At 39.8% G+C, this 16,806-nt stretch overlaps 1 protein-coding gene across 5 annotated transcripts in view; it reads right to left on the minus strand.

Annotated features, from left to right (window-relative positions):
* Window positions 1-16,113: 16,113 nt before the first annotated feature.
* DHFR (dihydrofolate reductase) overlaps window positions 16,114-16,806 on the minus strand; it is a 40,321-nt gene continuing 39,628 nt past the window's right edge. For 4 of the 5 annotated variants that reach the window (XM_073344368.1, XM_073344370.1, XM_073344367.1 and 1 more), the window contains one exon: window positions 16,114-16,276. In XM_073344368.1, coding sequence (XP_073200469.1) covers window positions 16,192-16,276 — 85 coding nt within the window. In that variant the 3' untranslated portion in view covers window positions 16,114-16,191. The remainder of the gene's footprint in view (window positions 16,277-16,806) is intronic. The other variant, XM_073344369.1, reaches the window with a different exon arrangement.

The raw sequence follows: 16,806 nt of genomic DNA on the forward strand, positions 1-16,806 counted from the left end.
TTCAACAATTTCCACCCCACCATCAACCTCAGCCTGGACCAGTCCACACAAGAGATCCACTTCCTGGACACTACAGTGCAAATAAGCGATCGCCACATAAACACCACCCTATACCGGAAACCTACTGACCGCTATGCCTATCTACATGCCTCCAGCTTTCATCCAGACCACATCACATGATCCACTGTCTACAGCCAAACCCTAAGATACAACCACATTTGCTCCAATCCCTCAGACAGAGACAAACACCTACAGGATCTCTATCAAGTGTTCTTAAAACTACAATACCCACCTGGGGAAGTGAAGAAACAGATTGACAGAGCCAGAAGGGTAACCAGAAGTCACTTACTAGAGGACAGACCCAACAAAAAATGCCACTAGCTGTCACCTACAGCCCCCAGCTAAAACCTCTCCAGTGCATCATCAAGGATCTACAACCTATCCTGAAGGATGATCCCTCACTCTCACAGACCTTGGGAGACAGGCCAGTCCTTGCCTACAGACAAGGCAAATTGCCCCAACCTGAAGCAAATACTCACCAGCAACTACACTAACCACTAACCCAGGAACCAATCCCTGCAACAAAGCCCGTTGCCAACTCTGTCCATATATCTATTGAAGGGACATCATCATAGGACCTAACCACATCAGCCACACTATCAGAGGCTCGTTCACCTGCACATCTACCAATGTGATATATGCCATCATGTGCCAGCAATGCCCCTCTGCCATGTGCTGTATATTTATACCTGCCTACTGTATTTTTCACTTCATGCATCTGATGAAGTGGGTTATAGCCCACGAAAGCTTATGCCCAAATAAATTTGTTAGTCTCTAAGGTGCCACAAGGACTCTTCATTGTTTTTACAAATTGATTGATATTCTCTCCATTATCTTTCTGGGTACTGAAGTTAAACTGACTGGTGTGTAATTCTCTGGGTTGTCCTTATTACCTTTTTTATAGATAGGTACTCTGTTTGCCCTTTTCCAGTCCTCTCGTACCTCTCCTGTCCTCCAGAAGGTCTCAAAGATAGTCATAATTATATTGTCATTGTTTGGGTACTTTTGTAACAAATTATTTCAGTTTCTATGGGACCTAAAATTAAGAGTATATATTTTTGCAATGCTCCTGAGTCCATCTCCCTTCCTCTTTCCACTTTTATAGTACGTGAAATTATGGCTCACAGCTCACATGTTAGACCATGTGTAACAGATGGGTGGTTATTGTTTTGCTGGAATACGCTTGAAATAAAATGCTTAAGTGAATTAAGTAAATTGCTAACAAGTCAGCTGAGAAATAGAATTTAACTCTTCTAGCATCAGATATATTCACTTGTTAGTTATTTGAAATTGTGACCGTCATTGGTAATGGTTCTCATGTAGTCCATTGGTTCAATGATGACATTTTCATGCTCTCTCTCTTTGTGGATTCTGGAGTGACTCTGAAGTCCAAAGCATGAGGCGCATGCTCATGAGCAGATCAGGCAGACAAAGTCATTGGTGAGCATCTTGGTAGCTTTAGCAGTAGTATGACACTTTTTCTCCTGCAGCTAACAATCAATTATTTCTGTCTTCTTCAAAGGCTTGGAAAGTTCTGAGTGTTGTGTGTTGCCATGCTGATCTATTTGACACAGCCTTCTCGAGATCATCTGATTTTATTGCACCAAAGTGTGTGCTGTTCTTGATGCTGTACTTGTAGTGCTTTCTGGGGCGGCCTTGATTCCGATATCCTTGTGCCAATTCTCCATAGACAATTTTTCTGGGGAGTCAATATTCAGGCATCCTAATGATGTGACCAACCCAGCGTAGTTGGGCTTTTATTAGCATGGCTTTGATGCTTGTGGCATTTGACTTTTGGAGAACCTCCGGTTGGTAATTTTGTCTTGCCAGTGGATCCCCATAATGGCGCGCAGAGATAGATAGCATATGAAAGCCCTCTAGTTGTTTGATATGCCATTTATATGGTGTGCAGGTCTCTCAGTTGTAGAGGAGAGATGTAAGCACAAAAGCATTATAAAGTTTTATTTTTGTTAAGAGGGTAATGTTATGGGATTTCAAGACTTTTCTACATAGCTTGCCTAGTGACTGAGACAATTTCTGTATCCTGTTTGTGATCTTTGTCAAGAGATCCATCATTGGAGATGCTGCTGCCGAGATAGGTAAAATTATCAACTTGCTTTAGTTGGATTCCATTAATGGATATGCTAGGAGACATGGCATGGAGTGGTGAAGATGACTGATACAACACCACAGTTTTCTCCAGGCTGATTGTGAGACCAAACAATTTTGATGCTTCAGCGAAGTGATCTATGATGCGCTGGAGATCTCCCCCGTGTGTGCTAGGAGGGCACAATCATCCACAAAGAGTGCTTTTCTTATTAGTAGTTCTGTTACTTTTGTTTTTGCTTTAAGCCTCATAAGATTGTAGACTGAACCGTTGTGTCTGTATCTGATGTATATGCCTCTGTTGAACCTGTTTGTAGCATGGTTGAGAACCGTAGTGAAAAAGAGGTTAAAGAGTACAGGGGCAAGGACACAACCTTGTTTGACGCCATTTGAAATGGGAAAGGAGTCTGTGAGATCTCCATTAAAAAGTACCTGACCTTGCATCCCCTTGTGAATAAACCAATGACCTTTACCAGTTTTGGTGGGCAACCAAGTTTGCTGAGGTTTTGTTAAAGAGAGAAATACAAATGAAAACTGGAGTTACAGTAAGAATCTGCAGAAGAGCCCAGAGGTGGCATGCTATTTCTTTGTCTCAGATGTTTCATTCTACTGTGCTGTCAGATAATTTTTTGATATGGTTTTACTCCTCTACCTGAAGCTTGAAATACCTTGTGTTATCCACTCAAGTGTTGTTAGAGTATTTTTTTCGGTCATGTCAAAAGATTAACTTTTAAAAAATTTACTACTGCACTTCTGATAATACTTTTATGGGAAAGGCCTATACAATTTAACAAATATTATAATCTTCAAAACAAATGTTCATAAGAAGCAGAGAAAAGAGTTAAAATAACAACAGTGTATATGCCTCTGGTCTCACCTGAACTTAATCCTTTCCTGGTAAATTTTGGTAAGCACCCCTTAGTTCAGCTTTTATCTCTGGGCTGGGAGAAACAGACAGCTGTCCTGAGGTTTCTCTCCATCTCTCAGAGCAGCAATTACCTACTCATACCCTTTCTCTAAAGAAGGGCACTTCCTCTGCAAAACTTTTGTTGTTCAGGGTTGTTAAACCCCGCCCGCAATGACAAAAGTTTTATCATCGAAAAGCACCGGTGTGAACAGTACTTTGTCTTTCACACTACTTTGTCGGCAGGAGTGCTTTCCTGCCGGTAAAGCCGCTGCCGCTGTTTGGGGGGGTGGAAGTTTTTTGTCGGCAGGAGAGCTCTCTCCTGCTGACAAACAGCAGCTACACTGCACGGCCGTTAGTGGCACGGCTGTAGCAGCACAGCCGTGTCACTAAAGCTGCGTAGTGTAGCCTTAGTGTTCTTTTATTTTAGGCTCTGGCCTTGAAAAAACAGACTGTTAACCTGGCTGGAGACAGACAGATAAGCATATCCCAATTAATAGGTCACTCATGGTCTCTTAAGGACCCCTGGTATTTTCCCTGGAGATGCCTTATCTGTCATTGTTTTGTTTCCATTTTGTTCTCCTCTAACAACCTCATTAGATTTAACTTCATGGAGTCATACAGAATAACATCAGGGAGGTGAATGGAGTGTATATAACAGTGATACAAAATACAGATCTCTCCCTCATTCTCCACAAATACTTTATGGAGGCCTATTGTTAGAGTTTGCCTGATGTTGCTCATGAGGGCAGTCTGATCATGGCAGTGCATTAAAACACTGACCCACAAAAAAAGTTATTTAAAATGTTATTTAAATTTCCATTTTTGATGCAAAAGGTGCCCCACAACTCAATTCTAAATTTTTAATAGAAACAGGCAAGTTACAGTAATGTCAATGGTAGTCTTTTTTCACCTATAGTGCAGACCCTCTGGTTTTAGGTGTCTTGCTAGCACTTACTATTCTTTTATAGTTAATTTTTAACATGTTTAGAACACTTTGTTCTCAAGAAAGCATGAATGAGGGGGATTAAATTATATCTGTACTATACTTTCCTTAGTGACTGGTAATTATTCTGTCACTCACCATGCTACGCTATTCATTGCACTTGCATAGAGCTGAGGAAAAAGCCCCACATTTTCCCATGTATTAGAACACAATTAAAATCTATGGCTTCTTACAGCATCATGTAGTAATCCAGAGAATAATATAAAAGAGTAAACAGTGTGAGAAAGTTGTATTTTGGATAAGTTATATTTTCTTCAAGCAACAAAATAAAAAACTGTCTCCCATTTTGATGGAGTGGGAGAATTATCGGAGTAAGGGCCTGCTTAAGCGTACCTGACAAATGTGGCAATTGTATCCTATTGCTCTTTGGACAAAGCAGTAAAATGTAGCTACAGGTACAACTTGAAGAATGTCCTGTGTAAATTCCGACTATGGACTATATTTTCAAAAGAGACTATTGAATTTTGGATATCTTGATTTTTTTTTTTCTGCACAATTTTAGACATCTTAAAAAGCCCTGATTTTAGAAAATACTGAGTACCTACTATCTAAAAATAAAACCTGTCCAAGAAGTGGGCAACTTATCTATTCTCTGAACATGGTTCCTGAACAGACAGACCCACATTTACCCATTCACCTTCTCTGAGCAGTTAAGTGGAGAAATTTGTAGGAGACTATTCTGTCCTTCATTGTGATAGGCATTCACTTTGGACTCCATTTCATCACATACAGACCAGTTCTTCCCCTTTCATTATTGTAAGTTATTTACATCAAATTTTTATTCATGAATGGAGGAAGGTTCAGAGTTGTAGAAAATTATTTATGTTAACTACAAATCATTTAACATTTTCTGTACAACTTTTACTCTGGTGATGTTCATATTGGGTCTCTCCCACATTGTATGCCATACCTGGGATGGATGAGGAAGATGGTGTTCCAATCACAAAAGATAAAAATCCTCTCTCTTAAAAGCCCTAAAAATAGTTTGTCACCATACATAGCTTGAGACTTGTTAGTTTCTTGGTTGAATGTATGAAATTATTCTAGCTATAACATTTTGCTTATCTGTTCTAAGATTGATTAGCCAATATTTCTCTCTGGGTGTAGCAGGATGGCAGTAAGACTTATATAGGCCTTTTGGAAGAAGTGTGTTAAAGACTGACTCAAATGAGAAAGGCAGATCAGGTCTGGATGTTCCAAGCTGTATGGAACAAGGCCTGGAGATGAGTGAGAGAAGTCACGAAGGATTCAGTTGGTTATGTTAGTTAAGCAGAGTGAAGGGGGTCAAGGAGACTAGGGAAGATAGAGGCAGAAGCAAGGATAAGTGGGGCCTTGAAGGCTAAGAAAAGGAGCTTCAATTTGATACAAAGTGAAGGGGAAGCCAGTGAGGGGAAGGAAAGAGGGGCTAGACGTAGTCAGAAAAGTGGGTCATATTATTTTTCAGCAGCATTTTGAGTAGACTAAACAGGTGTGCCAAAGTGAGTCTTCTGTGCCAGAAAGGAGGAGATTGCAGTAATGAAAGATCTGAAGTAAAATTTATACTTTGTTTGCAGTGTGTAACATGGTCTTTGATGTTAGAGAATGGTTGGCTAGGACCCCGGTGACCTACAGTTTGAACATTTGTTTAAAAATAATGAAAATGCAAATTTGTCATATTTTTCCCACAGCACATTGTTCCAACAGCATAGAGTGGCAGTTATTTGAGGTACTGTTGAGTACTCACAGTTACAGTGCATTATAAAAGGAAGTGGTACTCGTTCTAAATTGAAATGAACAAGGCAGATGTAAAAATTATTAAAATTCAGTTCACAGGAAGGGCACATTTTCATAAACAATATATATCCCTCCTCCCACAAGGTTAAATAAAGAAGTATGATCAAAAGATCCCTTATTTTACTAATTTAACCTGTTGGTGCATCTAATTTTCCATCAGCAAGAAAAAAAAATCACCAAAATAACAAATTAAAAATGCTTGTTGAGAACAGCAGAAAATGCTGCATAGGACAACACACCACACACGAAACATTAGCAGCATAACAATGAGGGAGGATAGTCAAATGGTTTCTATTCTCAGCTCTGCTATTGATTTACCTTGTGAGTTTGGGCAATGAATTAACCTCTATATCTCAGTCTATAAAATGGAGACACCTTATAGAGCTGTTGTGAGTCTGAGTTTGGAGAGCATACAGAGGGGTTCTCTAATATCAAAGGTGCTACCCAAGTATACTACTTTTTATTAAAACAGCTTTATATACCTCTCCCTCAGCTCATATAATTCGCTTCAGTTGGTGTAGAATTGGGGCCAGTGATTTTATCAGAACAGCTGTTAGCACAGGCAGTGCAATAAGCTGTGACAAAATGTACATCACTGTCCGTACATTCAATGATTAAGGTCAGGAATCTGACTTCTTTAAGATAGAAGTTTTTAATGAAATACTAGTCATTATCTGAAGCTAGCTGTATTTATAGTACTCTGATTCTAACATTCTTTAAGGGGATGGTTGTTAATTAAAATACAAAATTTTTCAAGTTAGGGAACTGATTTTTGAGGAGATGTTGTCCTCTTAGGAGTTCTAATGGTGAAGTCAGTCAATGTACAGTAGCAGACATTAAACTCAGCATTTACAACCAAATGCCAGATAGTTATCACACTTACTTCCCAGAGTGAGTTTAGGGGTGAAAACGTGGTATCTTTCTAACACTCTTCAGTAAACTAGTTTTTTCATGATGACCACTATACACTTATCACTGGATGGTCACTGGGAGGTAGAGTTAAGAAATGGGGGAAGATAAGTGCACCCACACATTGTCAGAATATACTACTGAAAGCACAAGGGAAGTTTCTAGATCATGTTGCAAGTCTAATCGATAATTAAATAATTAAAGTAAGCTTTCTACAGTTCACTAATTCTTTATTCGCTGACTAAGCAACACCACACACTTTAAATAATACTGTACATGTTAGTTATAAAGGGGATCTATTTTCACTTTTTGTTTGCATTTGCTCCAAAGCTATCAAGACATAATTAAAATGGTACACTGATTAGTTCAAAATGGAAATGTGCTCTTTTAATAGTTGATAATTATGTACTTTCAGTCCCCAGAGTAGTAGAATACACTATGTTTTTCTACAACGAATTTTACCCAAGCTCTCAAAAGGGATGCTGTTTTGGTTAGAAAACCATATTCAGTTCTACATCTACACTGCAAGTTTGGAATGTGATTCCCCTGCTCATGTAAATATACTTGTGCTAGCTCTCGTCAAGCTAGCGTGAGTGTAAATGTCTGTCTAGACACAGTAGCACTGGTAGTTCCAGCGGAAGTACAGCTGAGTTGTGCTGAGTACATACCTGTCTGAAACTGGTGGGTAAGTGCTTGACATGGCTCAGCCATCCCCCCTGTTGCTGCTACCAGTGCTACCATGGCTATACTGCTATTTTTACTTATGTTAGCTTGATGAAAGCTAGCATGTGTGTCTGTGAGCAGGGGATTCAGAGAAAGCCTTAGTTGTACTGAGTGTTCAGACCTGAATACTTTTAAATGACTTTTAAAAGAATGACTACCTTTCCTTAAGCAGGACCAAATATGTTCTTCAAGAGATGATGTGGTGGGAGTACCAGAGACTCCACATCAACAGCAATTCTGGAGAGAGCTCTGTAGGTTCACCCAACTAGTTGTAGCTTGTTACAACTTCCGGACCCCAAAAGACCCTCTCTAATTTAGATTGCCTGTACCAGGTTTGGAACAAAGATCTGTGGATCTCTCTCAATCCTAGTCAATGGGGAAGTGCCTTGTAAATCATAAAAACTCTCCTACAGATCTATGAATAAGGTTGATCCAGCAGAAAGTTATATTTTGTTCACAATGGTCTGGACATAGGTTACAGTGCATCGGCCTGCTGCTGCTGGAGATATCGGTCTTCTGGAGCCACTCTGGCTCACATGCGTTGGACCTGCCCCAGGATACAATCCTTCTGAGTAGAAGTAGATTGAAAGATTAATATAATCATAGACTCATAGGACTAGAAGGGACCTTGAGAGGTTATCTAGTCTAGTCCCCTGCACTCATGGCAGGACTACATTATCTAGACCAGTGGTGGGCAACCTGCAGCCTGTACGGATGGTCAACGTAAACAAACTATCTTGCGGCCTGCCAGCGGATTACCCTGATGGGCTGCAAGTTGCCCACCATTTATATAGACCATTCCTGAGCAGTGTTTGTCTAACCTGCTCTTTAAAATCTCCAATGATAAAGATTCCACAACCTCCCTAGGCATATAATGGATATCACCTTAAAAATTTCTTCCCAGAACTGTTTTGGGATATATCCCACCATCTTGGAAACTCTCCAACTCATGGAAAGTTTGGTTCTCTATAGCAGTGCTTGTAGCACACAGCTGACCTGGCAGATGAAAACTAGGCAATGTTTCGGAGAACAGGGACCTCAGACAAATTTGAGAAGATTTGAGCTTATTTGTTAGAAACCTTTAATTCCTAGCAGATGGAAACTGAGATGTCATTCTCTTTTTCCCCAAACCTTTTTCCTTCCTCTCCTTTCCCTCCCTTCCTATTCCTTTGTCTTTTTATTCTTTTGTCTTTTTTCTGTTCTCTCCTTATTTTTTTGGGAAAAAAAATCAAATAAAGACTCTTTCCACTTCATTTTTTCTGATTCATATGGAGAAGAAATCTGATGTCCAAGTTACTTGTGAGCAATCCGTTACATTGAGAAAAAACAGGATTGGGGTGAAAAGCCATTCAGTTTTTTTGTCAGTCTTGTAGCTAAGAAAATAATTGTTCATGGTAAATGTTCAGAACACCTGTCTTAAGAAATGATTTCCACACAGTGAATTTCTTAAAATATCTGGGAATGAACATTAAAACATTGAAAAATTAAATACTCTTTGTATATACTGTCATTTAAAAAAATCCTGGTTCATTAGGGCATGAATATGGTGGAAATTGCTTTTGAAGTGAAATTTTTAATTAAATAGAGTAACGAAATGGTCTCAAATATGAGAATTGGACATTAGCCTCATTTGCCTACCACCCTGAAATGTTCTTGGTATTCAGTCCTCTTGTAACAAACATACATAAATGTAACAATATACACAACAAAGCATAACCCCTTGCCCTTCCCTCATGGAGCCAATATTCTATTCCAATATTGATCTTAAATCCCTTATGTAGTACAGCTGAGCAAAAACAGCTCTCAAGGTGTACCATTAACAGTGAAGAAACAGCTAATATCATTCTGTATTTAAGAATTAAGGGCCAGGTTGTGTCACACTCACTTGTGTTATGTAGTACCTGACGATGCAAGGAATCCCCTTTGTTTCTTTCTGTATTAAGGCAGTGTATTCATGAGTCTGATTTTGTCTCGAGTACCCTCAAGTTTCACCTCACTTAAAAACTACTTGCTTACAAAATCAGGCATAAAAATACAAAAGTGGCACATTGTTATTGAAAAATTGCTTACTTTCTCATTTGTACCATATAATTATAAATAAATTGGAATATAAATATTGTAGTTATATTTCAGTGTATAGTACATAGAGCAGTTTAAATAAGTCATTATCGGTATGAAATTTTAGTTTGTACTGAGTTCGCTAGTGCTTTTTACGTAGCTTGTTGTAAAACTAGGCAAATATCTAGATGAATTGATGTACCCCTGGAAGAGCTCTGTGTACCCCCAGGGGTACGTGTAACCCTGGTTGAGAACCACTGTATTAAGGTACTATTCAGCATGAATAAGGAATGGCACAATCTGGCCCTAAAACTACTTTTTAAAAAATCCATTCATAAGTCATAGGTTCGTTACCAAATTTTTCATATGTAGTAAGTTAAACATTAAACTCGAGACCGTGGGCATTTTCTACATGGTTTAAGTCAGATGAATAATTGCCAAAATGTTAATTCTGCAGTCATGCATTCAGTGCTAATTTCTTAGCTCATTCTGTAGATCTACATGAGCTATACTGGCTCAACCTAAGAATATGAAAATGTAATTGTTAACATGTTGGCCTGTGGGCAAATCTGATACAGTTTTTAGTAGTTTCTGAACTTAAACACATGGGAAAGAAAGCTGAGGAATACGACCATTTCTTCAGTTTCATGCACAGTAGTCCAGTAAGACACACCAAACTGGCTTGATTTTTGAGGTGTTGAACCCTCAGAACTCCTGCTGAACTCAGTGCAAATTGTGGTGCTCAGCCTCTCTGGAAAGTGAGGCAGAATGTTTTCCAGTTTCTTAAAATGCATTTAGTCACAATCTTAAAAACAATTAAAACTGAATAATTCCCATAGATTTGTACTATCTGTGGTGAATTTTCTTATAGCGCATAGGAAGAAAATGAAAAGTTAAAAATGGCCACAATAAAACTTTCATCTCTTGATTTGCTTATTACAAAGATGGTTTTTTTCCCCTCAGCTTGCTGTCACTAGAATAAAACTGCTTATCATTTGCTTCTGATAGTGTTGCTAATGTTATTTTAGTACAGGGGTGGGCAAACTTTTTGGCCTGAGGGCCACATCTGGGTATGGAAATTGTGGCGGGTCATGAATGCTCATGAAATTGGGGGTTGGGGTGTGGGAGGGGGTGAAGGCTTTGGCTGGGGGTGCGCACTGTGGTGTGGAGCCAGAAATGAGGAGTTCAGAGTGCAGGAGGGGGCTCCAGTGTGGGGCAGGGGATTGGGGTGCAGGAGGGGGTAAGGGCTCCAGCTAGAGGTGCAGGCTCTGGGGTGAAGCTGAGGGGTTTGCTGTATAGGAGGGTGCTCCGGCTGGGATTGAGGGGTTTGGAGGCCAAGAAGGGGATTGGGGCAGGGGAGGAGGTTCAAGGGTGCAGGCTCCAGGAAGTGCTTATCTCAAGCAGCTCTTGGAAGCAGGGGCATGTTCCCCCTCCAGCTCCTATATGGAGGTGTGGCACTGGCCAGGTGTCTCAGCACACTGCCCCATCTGCAGGCACCACCCCGCAGCTCCCATTGGCTGCGGTTCCCAGCCAATGGGAGTTGCAGAGCTGGTGTTTGGAGCAGGGGCAGTGTGCAGAGCTCCCTGCTTGCCCCTATGCCTAGGAGTCAGAGGGGGGGATATGCCACTGCTTCTGGGAGCCACACAGAGCCACGGCATGCGTGGAGTGGGGCAAGCTCCTGACCCCGCGCCCCAGCTGGAGCAGGGCAAGACCCCAACCCCACTCCCCAGCAGGAGCTCGAGGGCCAGATTAGAAGGTGGGCTGGGCCGTGGTTTGCCCACCCCTGTTCTAGTAGATACCTGCAATAACTACTTTATCTTTCACAGACCTGACTAAATGTGCAATCTTCAGTGTCAGCTGAAATAAATATAAGGCAGTTAAATAAAGGCAAGTAAAATGTTCCATGTCCTATTGGAGTAAAAGTAAATTTGCTAGGCAACTCACTGCTAAGAAATTATCATAGTTGAATAGAGCCCAGTTTCACTCCATTTCCATCTTTTCAGCACTTGAACTTGAGTAAATGAAGAGAGGCTTGATCACAAATTCCAATTTCTGAAATTTGCTGGTTGACTGCATATTTAGGAGCCAAATTCTGTCCTAGTTAGGTCCTTGCACTCCCATTAACTTCAGTGAATTTGGTCCTGTGTCTTCATTGGTGGACTTCAAGAACTTAGGGTCTGATCCTGATTCCAATGTAAGTTTATGGCAAATCTAATTTGCCATAAAATCACTTGTCCTATTTAAGTGGATGCTGGATTAGACTCCTGAGCATAACCACCTTTGGTTTCTTTCATGTGTTCAGTCTGGATTTGTGCTCTTTATGTTCACGCTCCAGTCCTAATTCTGGTTGATCACAATCTCTGCATAGCTTTTGAATTTCCAAAATTAAGTGGAGCAGCATGAATATGGCCCAGAACAGTGCTACTCAAAGTGGTGGTCCACGGACCGGTGCCGGTCCGTGAGCCATCAGCTGCAGGTCTGCGCGCACACTGGAAAAAAAATATTGCCGGTCCCCTACATCAGATCGCTTGAGAAGCACTGGCCTAGAAGAATCCAATGCAACTTTTCAGACAAATCTCAACTGTTAATAACCTTTGTATTATTGTTATGTTTGACAAAATAAGTTACTGGGCTGAAATTAAAGGCAAATCTCAATCAATCTATGGGGAACCTCAGAGTAACTTAATATTAAGAATATGTAAACTACATTAATTTCGGCTGCCTCAAAAGGGGCAGGCTTGCATCTACTTAATGTGTAACTTACATTCCACTCCTTGCACATCACAGCTAGCTTAAACTCATGTGCTAAAGGAAACTAAAATGGTTTATATCACATATCATTGGGCAGATGGAGATGTTTAACAAGAAAAATAAACCAACAGAGTGTGAGTTAAAGATAATAACTATACCTTCTTTCAGCTCCTTGGTGTGTAAATATACAATTTTAAAATCCCTCATACCTATTAATCAAAAGGTGATCATTTTACTTTGGTTCTGATGGATTTTAATCAAACACAAAATACACAAAAAACCCCATGTTGGCCAAGAAGGGGTTAACGAGAGCCCTCTGGGCTCAAATCAACCCTGCCATGCTACAAGTGCAGAAGGTGTCAGGCCAGGAGATTGGAGCTAAAAGGGGAGAACCTAGCTCAGTTGGTGGCTGACAAGGAAGGGAAGATGATCTTCAGCTCCTACTTGATGAGAAAAGCCTGTAAACTAAGCCAAGATTACTGCCAGTCAGGGCCTCCTTGAGGGAAGGTAGGCCTGAAGCAGGGAGCCTGGATCCATGTTGGCTAAAAAAGACAGCCCATGCATAGAAAAACTGCGTCCATTCAAGGGCTGAGACAGATTAACCTTCTTTTGAGTTTGCTATATTTGTTCTGGAACTCTGATACACTGAAGTGTCATGCCTTCCAGGTTGACTTAGCTAGATGGCTAAGTCACCGCAGCACTGGACCATGTCAGAGGTGGCTACTGACCACTGAAGACCTGGAGAGAATCTAAGGGTGAGTAATGCCATACCAAGTCACAAAGGGGTGCTGTGGATGCTGATATTGCCTTAAAGGGATATTACTTTTGCAATAATATAATCCATTATATAGCATCCAAAACTATTTTTAGGGACCATTAAGGTTGCAGCACAATGCACCCCATTCACCCGAAACCTTTAAAGTATGGAAATTAGTAGTTAAGGCAGAACACTTATGAATGTGTAAAGGAATGCACATCACCTATAATACTGATAACACATTTCAGTGCTGCATTAGATGTTCATTTCCATCTCCAACAAATACCCAAAAGCATACATGCCTCAATTTCAAACCTATACTCTAATGCAAAGTGACCGTGTGGTTTTATATCACTTATACCAACAGACCACCACATCTGACTGTTATTCATTCCATGCACCTGGGAGGTCATTTTGCCTTAACATTACTAGGTCACTACTGTTGGTGAGGGAGTCTCCCTTTCTATCCCCATCTCTGTCTTGTTTGCACTGTGGTAGACTTGTCATCAGAATTCAGTGGGTCTGACTTGGCATGCAGGCATCCTGCTAGAAAATATTCTGTAAATAAACACAGCTGATATATAACACGTGCTAGAAATTTGCACACGCGGCGCAATGATGTGGCCAAAGGACAGAGACCAGAGTACTTTAAATCTGACAAAAAGGTACAAAGAAAAGACAAACAAGTGGGAAAAATTGTCCGAACTCTTATCCTCTGTATCAATTCATTTTTATCAAGCCACCATGAAAATTCAAATAGTACTCAAAGTTTATATTCTTTGTTTTGGTTTTTGCCATTTTTGCCACAATATATTCTAATAAATCCCATGAACCACATCAATTTTAGAAGATGTAGAAAGGTGCTGCTGTACTACCATAATATTCAGTATATGCAGTAAAATGCACTAATGGCAATCCTGCTCCCACAGAAGTCAATGGTATTAGGGTTGGCCTTAACCGTACTGTAGTGCAATGTTAACAATGCAATGTTAACAGTCCTAGAATGTTAAGGCATAACACACTATTGTCTGGCTATGTATGTTGAATACAATAAGCAGAGTCCCATTATGTGCAGAGACAACACACAGGCTATCTATGCAGAATCCTTCCTGAGGTTGTTTCCTGAGGCCTCTAGCTTCCATATCACTATGAATTATTAAGTAAGCATGCTTGTGTTTTCTCAGCACGTTATGCTTTCAGTCTTAAATTACCCACTTCCCACCACCACACCTTTAAGTTATGTAATGTACATAATCAAGCTCAGAAATTTTGACTTCATAACACTGATCTTTTTGATTCAATAGGTTCTCAAAGTTTTAATACTTGTACTTTTAAAACACAATTCAAGTCTTCCAGAATAAATGACCAGTTAAACTAGGTTGGGTTCTGTTTAGCACCTACCTGCTTCCTTTATTCTGTTTGTCACCTAACTGAAGGGTATGCTATTTTTTATTTAAGTGATGGGTTAAAGATCTAATTCTACACTATCTGTGATGTTCCTTGCTTAGAGCTTGGTCTTTCAGCATAAGGGCACTCAGCAGCTTAAAAGTAATAATTTCACTGAATGGGAGGTAAGGGCACTCAAGCTGCGCAGGCAGCACTTAGTACATTGCAGGATGTGCTTATATTCAGATCTGCAACTAATGGTCTAATTTTAAGAGGTTCTGAAGTGCTGTCTTCAATCCCTGTTAAAGTCAGTGAGTTGCAACACCTCAGCATCTCTCAGCACCACACAAGAGCAGCCTTTATATTTTTAAAAAACTGAAATTGCATTTTGGAAATGTGGCCTATTTAGTTTTTTTCTCCTGATTCTCATGCATGGGGAAAAAAATTCTAGTGATAGCTCAGGAAAGGAATTATGGGGGGTGCTTTGACCATAACTTGATTTTTCATGCTCATGTTTTAAAGTTCTGAAAAATACTATCCAACTTTGTTATGACAGATTAGACACTTCCTTATCAACACTGATTTTTCTATCTTGGCACATGTCATTCTGTTTAGCATATTTTTACTCCAGAATATCCCCAGCTAATAGATAAAAAAATGTAATTGAACCATCGGGCTTCTGGCTTATAAAAATTATACTCAACTACACAAACCAAGGCTGTATTTTTCCACTCAGGTTTTTGGTAACTACATAAACCATGAGTGAAAAGAATGGTATATACATTGATTCTGTTGAGTTTATATGTAAGTTTATATGATATTTTGTATTAGGCAACTTCAAATTAGTTTCTGGAACCCATCCTGGTTTTGGTATGTAAATTCTCTTTTCATACTCAAGTTTTGTCAGTTCTGTTCTACAGATCTCCTACTAAGGAATGTTCACCTACATTAAAGATTTGTCACCTTGGAGAACAGAGGTCTCAAATTCATTTCTGAACTCGCTACCTTTATGGTAAGATCCTATTTACCAAGGAACCTATATGGTACTTGGAACCGAAATCACAAACACAAATGCTATCTCTAGAGGTAATAGGACCTGAGCCGAAGTCCACTGAAGTCAATGGTAGTCTTTCCATAGACTCCAGTGGGTTTTGGATCTGGCTTTTACTTAGCATTCCTTACTCAGGCAAAAAACTCTCATTAACTTCAGAGTAAGGAGGGTTGAACAGGATCCCTAATTGTCTTCTGCCAGACACATATCTACAGTATACATCTTACGATGGAATTATCTACTACTATAACTTTTCAGTTTCTCCTCTGCTGATGAATGCTGATTCACTGAGGTGACTTTTTTGTGTGTGGAGTTTTGAATTGACCAGTTTGTCTACCTCTTGAAGCACCATTCAAGTAAGATATGGCTATGGCAGAAAGCATCCCTCTCCATACCAGAAGGTTTTTAAACAGAAAGTATATTTGTTTAGTGTGTAATATAGCACCGTGGCTGCCATTAAAAAAGTTAAAATTTACTTTTAGTTACTACACAAGGTAGGAGATACCACAGTTATTTCCCTATGCTTTGGGCCAGATCAAAGCCCCTTGAGGTCAATAGGAGTCTTTCCATTAACTTGAATGTGCTTTCGATCAGCTGCCTAGACTCAGAAAGAATTGTGGTTTCTCTGGTAACTGTACAAAATGTATAAATAATAAAACTTTAATGTATGTTGACAGTATGCATTAGCGCAATAAACCTCAAATTAACTATGTCGAAACAGTTTTTTCATACACTTCATATTTGTACCGGATGCCATTCTCTTCCTGGACATCAGCAGGGACTCCTGGATATCTGGGGAGGAGAGGAAAAAAAAACCCAAACCCCATAATTTAACAGACTATCATCTGCAACACTTCTAACAAACTGGAAAAGTCTGAAAACCAAAACACCATCCATAACATGGGAATGCTGATTACATTTCAATTTTTTAGCAAGTGATTTTATTAGTAGCAGAATTATTGGATTTAGCAGCTGATAAATTCGAGATGCTGCATCCCAACTGCATTGCTAGCTCCAGCATCAGCAATATTTGAGCTTCAACCAGTTCCCTGCCCCTCCAAACAGTCCAGATAGATCAATCTTAAAGAACCACATTTGTGCCTGTGGACAGGATTTGGGTTAGGAGCAAAACTTCAGTTATAGCTTGAGCTAATGTGGAAGAGAAGACAAGCCCTTAGAGACAACTGTAGGGTGTTTCTGTCAAATGGGGTGAAACAAATTAAGGTTCTAATTCTGCAAAGATTTACACATCTGTGTAACTTTACATAGGTGAGCATTAGGCTTACATTTTTGGCTATAGGACTGGAGCCTTAATTTGTTTT

Source organism: Lepidochelys kempii, chromosome 5 (genome assembly GCF_965140265.1).
Source record: "Lepidochelys kempii isolate rLepKem1 chromosome 5, rLepKem1.hap2, whole genome shotgun sequence".
In the NCBI taxonomy this organism is placed as follows: Eukaryota; Metazoa; Chordata; order Testudines; family Cheloniidae; genus Lepidochelys; species Lepidochelys kempii.